Genomic DNA, 11,515 nt, shown 5'->3' with positions numbered 1-11,515 from the left:
GATAACTCTCTCATAGTTTAGATCCCCAGAACTAGCATCTTCTTAAGGAGGAAGGAGAAATAAGGGACCTCTGAACATATTAAGCCGGTCTATTTGGAGGGATGGCTAGTGCCTTTGAAATCTTTCCGCAGTCTATATTTAGAATCCAGGGGCGGCAGTGGGGGAGGAGACTGGGTGGCCTGCCTAAACCCTGGCTGCTCTCCCCTTGCCCTCTAAGTGAGTTGGCCCAACGGCACATCCGAGAGCTTGCATTGGGCTGTTTGAGTCGGGGTGCTTAGTGGCTCTGTGCGTTTTGACCTTTTACCACCTTGCACACAATCGGATGTCCCCTGGTTCTGGGAGTGGGTAGTAACCTGAGTTGTCTTTCTAAGGAGATGATGTTCTAGGGACAGCAAGGGGAGGGGGGGGGGGGGGGGGGGGATGGAGAGTAGCTGCAATCACATTGTGAGGGTGAGGCACCGCGACAGCTAAAAGTTGGATTGAATTTCAGCTTCGGCTATATATAAAGCAGGGGGCAACTTATGTCACCGCACTAATTAGATGCCATCTGGGTGGTTCCTCCCGGGGTTGGGAACCCATCACCCAGCTCCCGAAGAGCCAGAGGCCAAAGAGGAGAGCATAATGATGGACCTTTTCGAAACGGGCTCCTATTTCTTCTACCTGGACGGGGAGAATGGAGCCCTACAGCAGCTGGAGATGGCCGAAGGCTCCCCTCTATACCCAGGCAGCGACGGCACCCTGTCCCCCTGCCAGGACCAAATGCCCCCCGAAGCCGGGAGCGACAGCAGCGGCGAAGAGCACGTTCTGGCGCCCCCGGGTCTGCAGCCCCCTCACTGCCCGGGCCAGTGCCTCATCTGGGCCTGTAAGACTTGCAAGAGGAAATCGGCCCCGACTGACCGGCGCAAGGCCGCCACACTGCGAGAGAGGCGACGCCTGAAGAAGATCAACGAGGCCTTTGAGGCCCTTAAGCGCAGGACAGTGGCCAACCCCAACCAGAGGCTGCCCAAGGTGGAGATCCTGCGGAGTGCCATCACCTACATCGAGCGGCTTCAGGACCTTCTGCACCGTCTGGATCAGCAAGAGAAGATGCAGGAGCTGGGGGCAGACCCCTTCAGCTACAGCCCTAAGCAAGCAAATGTGAGGGCACCCGGAGGCCTTGGCTCCGTCCTTCCTAGGGCGAAAAGTGCAGCTGCTTCAGCTCTTTCCCTTCTTCTCTCCCCGCAGCCCCCACCCCGTCCTTCTCCCTCCGGTCGCCCTTCCTTATTTAAGGAGCCCTGGAAAGCGCAGCTGGAGTTCTTGGCGAATTAGTGGACTAGAGACACCCTAATCCCACCGCTGCATCACCCCAGTCCCCCCACTCCCACCCCTAGCCCGAGAAACAAGCCTCCCCCCGTCCCATTCTAATCCCTGCTTTTTAACCTAGCCTCAGTGATCTTTCTTGTGTTTGCTTCAGCTCCCCAGTTCCGATTTCCTGAGCACCTGCAGCTCTGAATGGGAAAATGTTTCTGATCATTCCAGGGCCCTAGCCATAAGTCCCAGAGAAGGTAAAGTACATGGAAGTAATATGCTCCCCCCCCAAAAAAAAATTAAAAACAAAACAAAACCACCAAGAAACAACCAAACAGTTTAAAGTTTGGACACTTGAATTAAAACGTGTGTGTAAGGGGGTGGAGTGGTGGGAAGCTTTTTTGAGGGGAGGAAAGGGACAACAGGAGACAGAAAACGTGAAAACAATATGACAGGGAGAAATGTGTCTTATTCCTCTGTGTCTCCAGTTTGGAATTCTTAGAAGTAGTTAATATAGCTCACAAAACCTGTGGACTTTCGTTTTCGGCGCATTTGGATTGTCTGTTCTCTTTTAACACTGCCTCTGCCTCCTTCCTTACAGTCGGAGGGCCCGTAATCGAATCATCTGCTTCTAGTAGCCTCCGGTGTCTTTCTTCCATCGTGGACAGTATTTCCTCGGAAGACCCTAAAGTTATCAGCGGGGAGGAGGTGGTGGAGAAATAAAAAACCACTTTGCTGGTTCTGGAGGGATCTTCACTTCTGCTGGAAGATTATTCCCTGCTCTACCCCCACCCCAACCCCATTCCAAACCGTTAGATTAGGTTACATTGCATTAATATTTAGAAAACCATGCCCAGAATCTTCTGAAATGTGGAAACAAAGTGATATCTTCTCAGAAAAAAAAAAAATCCCCGAAACAATTGTGTACATTCAGACGGAAAACCCTTGGTCTCCTGAATCTCCCTACCATAGACCGTCCTTTCACCTTTCCTTTTTTGATTTTAATTTATTAGATTGACTTTTTTCATGATTACTCCTATTGTACCCGGCTCCAGAGAAGTTCATTCCTGTTTGAAACCAAGTGGAAAGATTGTGGTTTAATGTTAGTTTTATTTAATGTATATTCCGTGTTGGGTGTTTTTTGTTTTGTAAATACTTTTAGTACTTTCTCTTTTTTATGTAAATGCAAGAAATGTATTTAAGATGGGGAATGCAGTACTGTATATAAGTGATTCAAGGATGCTAGTATTGTACAAATAAAAGGCCTTTCTATATTCTCCAAGCTGGTCTGAGTGACAGACAATTGTCAAGGGTATTTCAATTCTTTTCAACAGATGCTTAAGTTTGAAAGTTTTCCTCTAAGTTGTACTTATGGGCAAATATAGAATAGAGAGGGGGATTTTATTTTTCTGATTCAGAAAATGGCTTTTCTACTCAATAATTTTACTTTAGAAAAAAAAAAAAAGGTGTTAGGTGGAGAGTGTGGAGGCATGGAGAGTTGGTCCAGCTGGACAGCCAGGTATTTTCTGAGAATTTCTCTGGGTCATCTGGATACCTGCTTCTCTCCTCTCCGTTTATTCCTTCTGTCTGCATGCCTACGGTTCTGTTCCTCCTTCCTTCTGTGCTCCAAATCAAAATGGTAAATGTGTTGTGTCTCATCCCACCCTCTCTCACCTCTTACCAGACTTTTTCCACCTGAGAGAATCTGGGCTTGCTAGGGAGTAAATAAAATTGGATGCACACCCATCTGCACACTCTCCCTGTCTCAGGCAGGAATTGTGCTGCTTTTTCTTCGTATCTTTAGCTCAGTACTTGCTATACAGTAATAAATAAATAAATCCTAGCTGATAGAATGTTTGAGAAATGAAGAGGAGTCTCAGATCCCAGAAGTTCTTGGACTAACAATGGGAATTCTCTCCCTCAGGACCACTGGGAAGATTAGGGGAGCTAAGTGAAGACCCAGCATTTCTTGAACTAGACCAGACACTAGAAGGCTCAAGTGACTCCAAGGCCTAGTTAGCTTGGGTTTGTTTTTCCAGTAAGTAGGATAAAAGGAGAGGAATTTTAGTGTTGGAGCTGGGGGAGGGGAGGCCTCTTTGATGGGAGTATGCTCTACCCCAGAGGAGGAAAGGGTTAAATGATTGAAAGCTAAGGGAATACAACAACATCACATGAAGCCTCTTGCCAGGCCCAATGGGAGGCTAGAAACCCCAGGAGTTGATCCCAAGGAGGTTTTCTTTACAACGTGTGCCAGTTTTGTTTATACTGTAATCTCAGGAAGGGGTGACCACCTAGAAACTGCACCATGAAGGGCATTGGGGGTGAGGAGGTTGTGTCATGGTGCCTTTCTTTGCAGTCTTGTTAAGAAGAGGTCTCAAACTCCCCCTCTCCCATGGCTCATCACAGAAAACCCCCTAGTTCACAAATGAATCTTCCTTTGTCTCTATCACTTCTCCCAGTTTCCTCTAAGCAGTTCATCGTGTGTATTGCATGTGGAGGTGAAGAGGTTGGGTTATTAAAACACACATCCCCAGAGAGCAGCCTGAGTAAGGAGCATAGATTTTGTGCTATAAGGGACCTGAAAGGTCATTTCAAACTCCTCATTTTGAAGATGAGAAAACCAATGCCCAGGGACTTCATGCACCTTAACCACACAGGTAGTAAGCATCAGAAATGTGGTTTGAACCTAAGGTTATGATCTCCAAGCCTGTACCATGCCCCTTTAGTAGACAATAAACCAGCTCCATGCTCTCCCAAATTCCGGTGTTGAAGTCCTAAAATCTCACTCTTATCTAACATCCATCAGCTTAGCTCCATCTGTCATCAACCTTGACTCATTTTAACAGAGAATGTGTTGAGTCATTTGAAAAAAGAACATTTTATATCTCCTCTCCAAAGATTTCTACACTTCTGACATCTTAGAATGTTAGAGCAGTAAGTAACCTCAGAGATAATCATATCATCCTACAGATTCACTTAACAGAGAAGGAAACTGAGTCTTAAAAATGAAATGACTTGGATGAGGTAGCAGATTAGAAAGTGGGAGAATGGGAATGGCAGCCCCAAAACTTTGACTCTAAATCCAAGGCTCTTTTCATCATGCTAGGCTCACATATAAAGTTAGAAGGCATTCTTTCAAGGCTACACTCCCATCACGTTCCCCTCCACCCCTGCCCCACAAAGAAAAACTCAAATGACAGCTCTGGGTACTAGATCTTTTTATTTTTATTTTGCTGAGGTTTGTTTCCAGAAGATGTTTTATCCAGGTGCCAAGTTTGTGACTTGCAAAATAGAGCAGAAAATAGCCTAAAGCTAAGAAAGATTCCACCTCTGATGCATCAGATCAGAAAAGAGTATAATATGCAGCACGTGTGTGTATACAGTGCCTGGGCATACTATGTGTCTTTTTTTTCTATGAGAGGGATGTATGTATGTATGTATGTGTGTATTTGTACATGCATGTTTAGGATAAACTTTCTTTTGGCAAAATTAATTATTTCCTGAATTTAATGAATTTATTAATAATTAGTAAATAATAATTAGCCATAACTGCAGTGTGTGTGTATAGCCTGTATTAGGTTCCTGCTTTGGTCAGGTTACTAAGCCTATGTCTTAATAGGGTTGCTAGTTAAATTCATGGGCTCGATTTGTCATTGGATTTTATTCCACCTTCACATACTGAATTTATCCAGTCTCCAGCAGCAGGGTAACCTGAGAAATTGTTTGGAGTAAAGTTTGCCTATAGAAGTTCTTCATTAAATAAAGCAAATATCTCCCAAATGCTCCCTATGACCTCCAATCCTGTAGCTGACATGTAAGGCTTTCCAATGCAAACCCTCAGTGTGTTTGCAATTATAATGTTTTTGTTTGATATTAATAATGATAATCTTTACCAAGTCTGAAGCCAAAGCAAACAGGTCTCTGGGAATTCCAATCAGGAGGTAATAACTCAGGAAAGATAAGTGGTTTGTGATTTATTGTAACCTAACCTCTTTCCAAAAGCAGACTAGCTTCAAAGTTATCAAATTTAGAATAGGATCAGAACTTTTTTTTTTTATCCAAGGATATTACCAGGAAAGAGAGAGTCTCTCTAAAATGACAGTTTCCTAAACTGCTACCTCTGTTCAACTCACCTGATAAAACTTCAAACCTGAACACATTGAGCATCTGCTGAGATTCCAGGTTATTTCTGGCCCCATACATAAGGTCATCAATAAAACTATAAGGGACACTAGAGGTCACCTCAAGCAACTCTCAATTTATCAGTGAGGTTACTGAGGTTCAAAGTGAGTTGATGTGATTAAAACTAATCAAATAGAAAGTAGCAGCAGCATAATTCAAACCCAGGTCCTCCAATCTCAGATTCTCCAAAGAACCTCAATGATAGGGAGGGCAAGAGTGGATTTGGAGGAGGGTAGGAGAGGGAGTTCTAGAGCTCCCTTTAGAACTTTGGACTTTGAAAAACATTCTCTCTCTTTATTATATCTTCTGTCTTTATTAAAGCAATCTTAGTGTTAGAATTGACCTATCTCTATGAAGAGTCCTTTGCCAACAGCATTTCACCCTCTTTTTCCCAAAAGGTTAAAGAGGGGCAGAGATCAAGACATTTTTGTTTTAAATTACTGTAGTTGCCTTTCTTTAATTTAATTTGTTGGTAGGTAGTAAGGTATATCCCTAAAGACCCAGGCTACTAAAAGCATCTCACCTTGCTATGTACCATCTATGTACCGCTTCTGTACCATCACTTCATTCCCTGCTCTTACACAAGCCTTTTAATTTACAGGAAATGTGGAGAGAGACACAGAGAGAGAGAGAAAGACAGATAGTGGGAATAAGGGAAAGAGAGACAAACAGAGAGAGACGGAGGCAGGGAAACAGACACAGAAAGACACAGAGAGAGAGAGAGAGAGAGAGAGAGAGAGAGAGAGAGAGAGAGAGAATCTCATTAGCCACTTTTCACCCCAAAAAGCTAGTTCTGGCTCTTAGAGAAATCTGCCTGCTGGCTTTCAGACTCAGCAACCAGGACTGAGCAGCTAAGCCATGTGCTACAACAAGCTGAAGCTGTAGGGACCATCCTTCTCCCTGGTCTCAAGTCCGAATCCCTTTGATCTCTCCTGGGAGTCCCAGTATCCAAGCAGAGGCCAATGTCTTCTTCAGCTGTCTTCCCCACAAATTCTTCCAACAGCTCTGTCAGGTACTAATGTGTTTACTTAGGTGTGCCTGATTCCCAGAACTGAAAGTAGCCAAAAGTTTAGCACATTACAAAATTATCCTTTAATAAGAATGAAAGTGATTAAGAATCCCCCTTCCCTGAAACTGATTAATAATTCTCCTTTGTCTCTGTCTTTTGAGGGGCCTCTGGACAAGAAGACGTGTAAAAGCCCTTGAAATTGCCTTCTCCTGATATTTGACTTCTTAAGAAAAACCTTGGTGACTTCACAGAGGTCTGGAATTCTGGTGAACATCACCTCCCCAAACTCATTTACGTATATAGTCCATACATGTGAAGTGAGAGGTCCATAAATCCATGTTGTTTTAACTGTAATAATCTCTATTAGTAAAAGTTGTGAGTGTGATTTAAAACTGTTCTTAAAAATCAAGGAGCCTCTTAGAATGACTCATTTTTATTTGCAGAGCCTTACCTCCCTAATGCTATTTACTAGAACTATAACAGAAAGCAAATTACTTTCTTTTTAAAACAGTAGAACCTTCATTTATTAAAAACAACAATAAAGAATAAATGGACTGGTCAGAACAACTCGAAGTGTAAAATTGCTTGTGTCATATGCCTTGGTGGCACTGTACTTCTTAGATTACATTACATTCGATAAAGCATTTATTAACGGCTTAATGTGTGCAAGGCACTACTCCTTCCCTTGTCAAAAATAAGGACTTGTGATCTAGTTGATTGTTTTTTATTTTGTAAATGTAGGGCACATATTTTTCAGAAATCCAGAACTGGACTGGCTATCTATCTATCTATCTATCTATCTATCTATCTATCTATCTATCTATCTATCTATCTATCTACAAACATATATACTATAAACATATATGTGTATATGTATATATATATTTGTTTTCATATATGTGTATGTATACACATACGTATACATTTATATTAATACTTTTATTCTACATAGTTTTTGTTTTCAAATATATCCTTCCTTCTTCCTGCCCCCAGATAGACATCACTTTTAATCAAGAATTAAAAAGCCAGAAAGATAAAAACAATCCCTTTAAGCAAAACTGACAGGCATTTCAGTGTTCCTTGACCACAGTGCCTCACTTCTGCAAAGGAGGACAAAGGAGGAGAGGTCCAATGGGACATTTTTCTAATTGTACTTTTACACCCTGGAAGTGGTCTGTGATCCTTAGAACATAATTCAGCTAGTCAGAAAAATTCTGGAAGGTAAGGCTTGTTAATTCTTTGATGCAAATGATAAACTCTCTCAGAAGGGACAGGGATCAGGGCTGGAAATCAATTCGGTCCTGCCCAATTTCAATTCAGCAAGTATTTTAGTAAACTACATTATATGAGAGATATGGATTATAAAACCGCATATAATACGTCCCCCAAGTTCTCTGAAAAGCTTTTACCCACCCCCACATTCCCTACTTCCCCTACTTTTGGGTCTCCCCTAAAGAAAGAGCAGCCAAACCCCTCTAGAGTCCCAGAGCCGTTGAAATGCTGCCGTCTTTCCTTCTTTGAAGATTTCCACCTATTTTCTGATCTCTTTCTCTCCTCGCCTCTGAACACAGTTAAAAGTTGTGTCTAGCTCGTTCTGGTGCCCTGGCATCCTATTTTCAGCACCTCAGTCCCTAGAGCCCAGTGGTTTTGGTCTCCCCCCTCTCAAGCCCCATTAAACAACCCGGGGCTCTGAGGTTTTGGTACTTCTGCTGTTCCACTCGCCTTCTGCACGTTGCAAATGTGTTTTGAGATCAATTTACCAAAGAGAACTGTAACCTCGGAGGGCTTCTCCTAATGACAGAGCCTTGTGAGTGACAGCATCCTTCCCGGCACAACACTGGCAGATGACGAAGCGGGGAGAAGGAAAAGGTTGTGCGGTCTGCAGTAGCCCGTTTGGGGCAGGGTACAAGGAGCGGGGGCGAGGCGGGGGGGAAGCAGAGATATATCACCCAGGGCCAAGGACCCTCACCCGGGCAGGACTGTGGGAATGTGATGGAAAGTTTCGTCCTAACAGAGGGCGAAAGAATGCCCAAGGCTTAAGAAAGAAGTTGGACTTTAGCCCGTCAGTACAGATACCAGGTGGAAAGGAATCCAGGGAGAGTGGATCAGAAGCGTCCCAGTCACCAGCCACCTCGCTCCTAGTCCCTCCCCCACCCCCAGCTACAACTTTAAAGATCAAGTTTGTTTGTGACCAGAACACAAACCTGTAAACAGCTTTATTTTAGCACTTGTCCAGTGTACTCAGGCAACGTCTCTGGGATCCAGCATCCAGTAAAGGTAGTCAGATTACTGCTGACCAAAAACCACGGCTCCTTGGCAAATACTCCACCAACCCATTTAAAGTTAAGAAACATTTGTTAAGCACCTACTATTTGCATTAAAGGCTGTGTGACAGGACCTAGAGAGCTGACCTCGAAGCCGGCAAGGTTTGGATTCAAGTCCCATCTAATGATACCTACTGGCTTCCGAGAGTCTGGACTAATCATTTTAACCCTTCACTGATCTAGGCAACTTCCAAGACTAGAAGTATAAAACCTGCATGTGTGTTATATAAAGTTCTTAATCCAGGCTTCCTGTTGTTGTTTTTAAATAACTCTGTTTCAGATTCCAAACAAAATCTTCTATACCAGCTGAAATCCCAGCTGTAATTACTCCCTTTTAATACCACCTGCTCGCCTTTGTGATTATCTTTAATTTATCCTTTCTGTATTTTCTTTGTGCGTAGCGGTTCCCCTGTTATGTCCCCATTTACACTGAGTCCTTTGAAAGCAAGGACTGATTTTTTTTATTTTTTTTGCTTTTTATCTCTAGCATTTAGGACATAGTGGTCAATCAATCAATATTTGTTGATTTTACTTGAAAATGTTTCCTTTGTAAACCTATATATTCTACTTTATTCACCTAAAAATGTTCTGAGAAAGGATCCATAGACTTCCCAGACTGCCAAAGGTGTAGAAACACACACACACACACACACACACACACACACACACACACAATTGAAAATCCCTGGAGTGAGTTCCCTCTATCAGTGAAATCATAGGCTCAGTCTCTTATCCTATAATATGATTAAAACACCATACTGGAGTGGGAGGGAGGGTTTCTAAAAAGACAAAGGAGAAGCTCCTTGTGAGATGGGGGAACAGTAGGGAGTTGAATACTGTACTTCAAAGATGACAGAGGCCATTTTAATGTTTCCAGCTACCTGACCAAAGATTGCTACCATTCAAAGTCTTGATTTCCCGCCCCCCCCCCTTCCCCGTAACTTTATTCCTTTATCAAGTTTATGCTCTTAATACAGGATTCATTTCAAAGGCTCTGGTCCTGTTTATAGCCCTAAATAAACTGCAGATGTACTCCCAACTGGCCTGGCAATTAAGGGACCCTTTGGGGTGAGCACTATGGCCTTGTGCAACATTTTTAAGAGAAACTCTTTCCCTACAAAGGGTGGGGCCTTTAGGATTTAAGGCAGCAAAGACCTCTATATTGCCATTTTCCCTCATCTGTAGCTTTCCCCTTGCTCCCAAAATAGTCCCCTTTGCCTCAATGAACCCTGATGAAAACAGTACCTTTCTGACCATTCCTGACACAAGATCTCCAAGCTGAGATCCCTTAAGGAAAAGGAGTTATAGAAAGTAAACAAAGCAAAACAAAACAACCCCTTCCTCACATCCCAAGGCTCCCCCCCCCAAAAAAAAAAAGCATTAGGGAAGCTATAACACTTACTGAACAGGCTGGCAGAATAGTTTAAAGCAAGGTCGCTTCCTCTAGGAGCACGTATGTCGTTCTAGCAGGGGAATAACAAACTAGAATCTAGCAAGTAGATAATGACATATGGGCATGTGCCTTGAGTAACCCATTTTCCTAAAATTAAAAACACAAACACAAGTTATCTGAATGTGGTCAAAGGGTTGGTTCTTGGGGCTCTGGCAAGCGTCTGTTAATGGTTTCATTACCACTTTAATTACCATCCCCTTCCTCCACCCCCACCACCTCCTCCCCACCCAGGGTTACAATGATCTAGCTTCAAGCTTTCTGGAAGGCTTTTGTCACCGCTTTGTGTGAAGTTACTTAGGGATTGTGGGGTTAGAAATTTTACACTAGCAGGAGGGATTGTGGCTCCAGCAGCTGGGACGCATCTGTAACGGTGTAAGTTTGCTTGAAAGCAGAAAATGAGCAAACCCCAAGTCTTGTTTCTCTGTTATGTCTGTGGAAACATGAGGGTCAGAGTTAGAGACCAAGAAAAGTAGACGGATTAGTTTAGAATATAATTTTCTCTTTAAATCATTCTTTTCATTCTCTTTTCTTTGTGTCTTCTGTTCTTTCTAGGGTTTGTTGAGGTCCCTTGATTTCAAAGACTAAAGACATTTTTGGTTAAAGTACTAACTCATTTACTTGGTTTTTCTTTCTACTACCTCTTTTAAGATGAGCAGTGATATGCATTTAAGAAAGGCCTGCTTTGTTACAAAAAAAAAAAACACAACAACAAAAATCTCTGTTAAAGCAGTTACTTTAAAAATGAGCTTATCCAAGTCCTACTCAGAAGAATTTTCAACCAGCTCATCAAAGGATGAGTCCAACGCATTTTCAATTTTATGAAACTCGTGAATTCTGCAATCTTGTCTGAAGAATCAGTGATGTGAAGTTATTGGAAAGGAGAAATAATTGATTCAACAGTAGAGTCCTTTCCCCATCCTTAGAACTTCTAATTTTTCAGTGTCTCCTCAAGAAAGTTTGTTCCAGATCTAACTTGTTTAAAATGGGAACATGGAAGAAATCAGAAAATTTCATAAAGTTTAATTTTGGTTTTTGCTAGGATCACATTTAGAAATAATCTGGTTTGGTTAAACTGTGAGTGAAAGTGGGGGGGGGGAGCCAGCCCCCATTAAAAAGAAATGCAGTAAAATCATTAACTAGTCAAAAGGAGCCATAAACAGCAAATTGTCTCCTGGGGAAAGTAGGTTTGCCCAGACAGCCCCCAGTAGGGGTTGTGGTGGGATATGCTAATAATGAGTAGCCACTGTGGACCAGCCTCCT

The 11,515-nt window shown here is 42.8% G+C and overlaps 1 protein-coding gene across 1 annotated transcript; it reads left to right on the top strand.

Moving 5' to 3' along the window:
- Positions 1-500: 500 nt before the first annotated feature.
- On the top strand, positions 501-2,569 carry MYF6 (myogenic factor 6). Its single transcript, XM_069094769.1, has 3 exons — positions 501-1,137; positions 1,454-1,544; positions 1,889-2,569. Exons 1-3 carry the CDS (start codon positions 541-543, stop codon positions 2,008-2,010), a joined length of 810 nt encoding a protein of 269 aa, XP_068950870.1. The 5' UTR covers positions 501-540; the 3' UTR covers positions 2,011-2,569.
- The last annotated feature ends 8,946 nt before the right edge of the window (positions 2,570-11,515 follow it).

This window comes from Petaurus breviceps, unplaced genomic scaffold (assembly GCF_028583685.1).
Source record: "Petaurus breviceps papuanus isolate PSGF00001 unplaced genomic scaffold, PetGlider_PUasm1.0 221, whole genome shotgun sequence".
NCBI lineage: Eukaryota > Metazoa > Chordata > Mammalia > Diprotodontia > Petauridae > Petaurus > Petaurus breviceps.
The sequence above is the reverse complement of the archived record's forward strand: the minus strand, read 5'-3'. Positions and strand labels throughout refer to the sequence as shown.

Excerpts from the sequence above, each read along its gene's own strand:
- MYF6 (XM_069094769.1), top strand. The coding sequence starts at position 541 with ATGCCATCTGGGTGGTTCCTCCCGGGGTTGGGAACCCATCACCCAGCT. Across the intron at positions 1,138-1,453 it reads ACAGCCCTAAGCAAGCAAAT|CTCCCCAGTTCCGATTTCCT; the intron begins GTGAGGGCACCC and ends TGTTTGCTTCAG. Across the intron at positions 1,545-1,888 it reads AGCCATAAGTCCCAGAGAAG|TCGGAGGGCCCGTAATCGAA; the intron begins GTAAAGTACATG and ends CCTTCCTTACAG.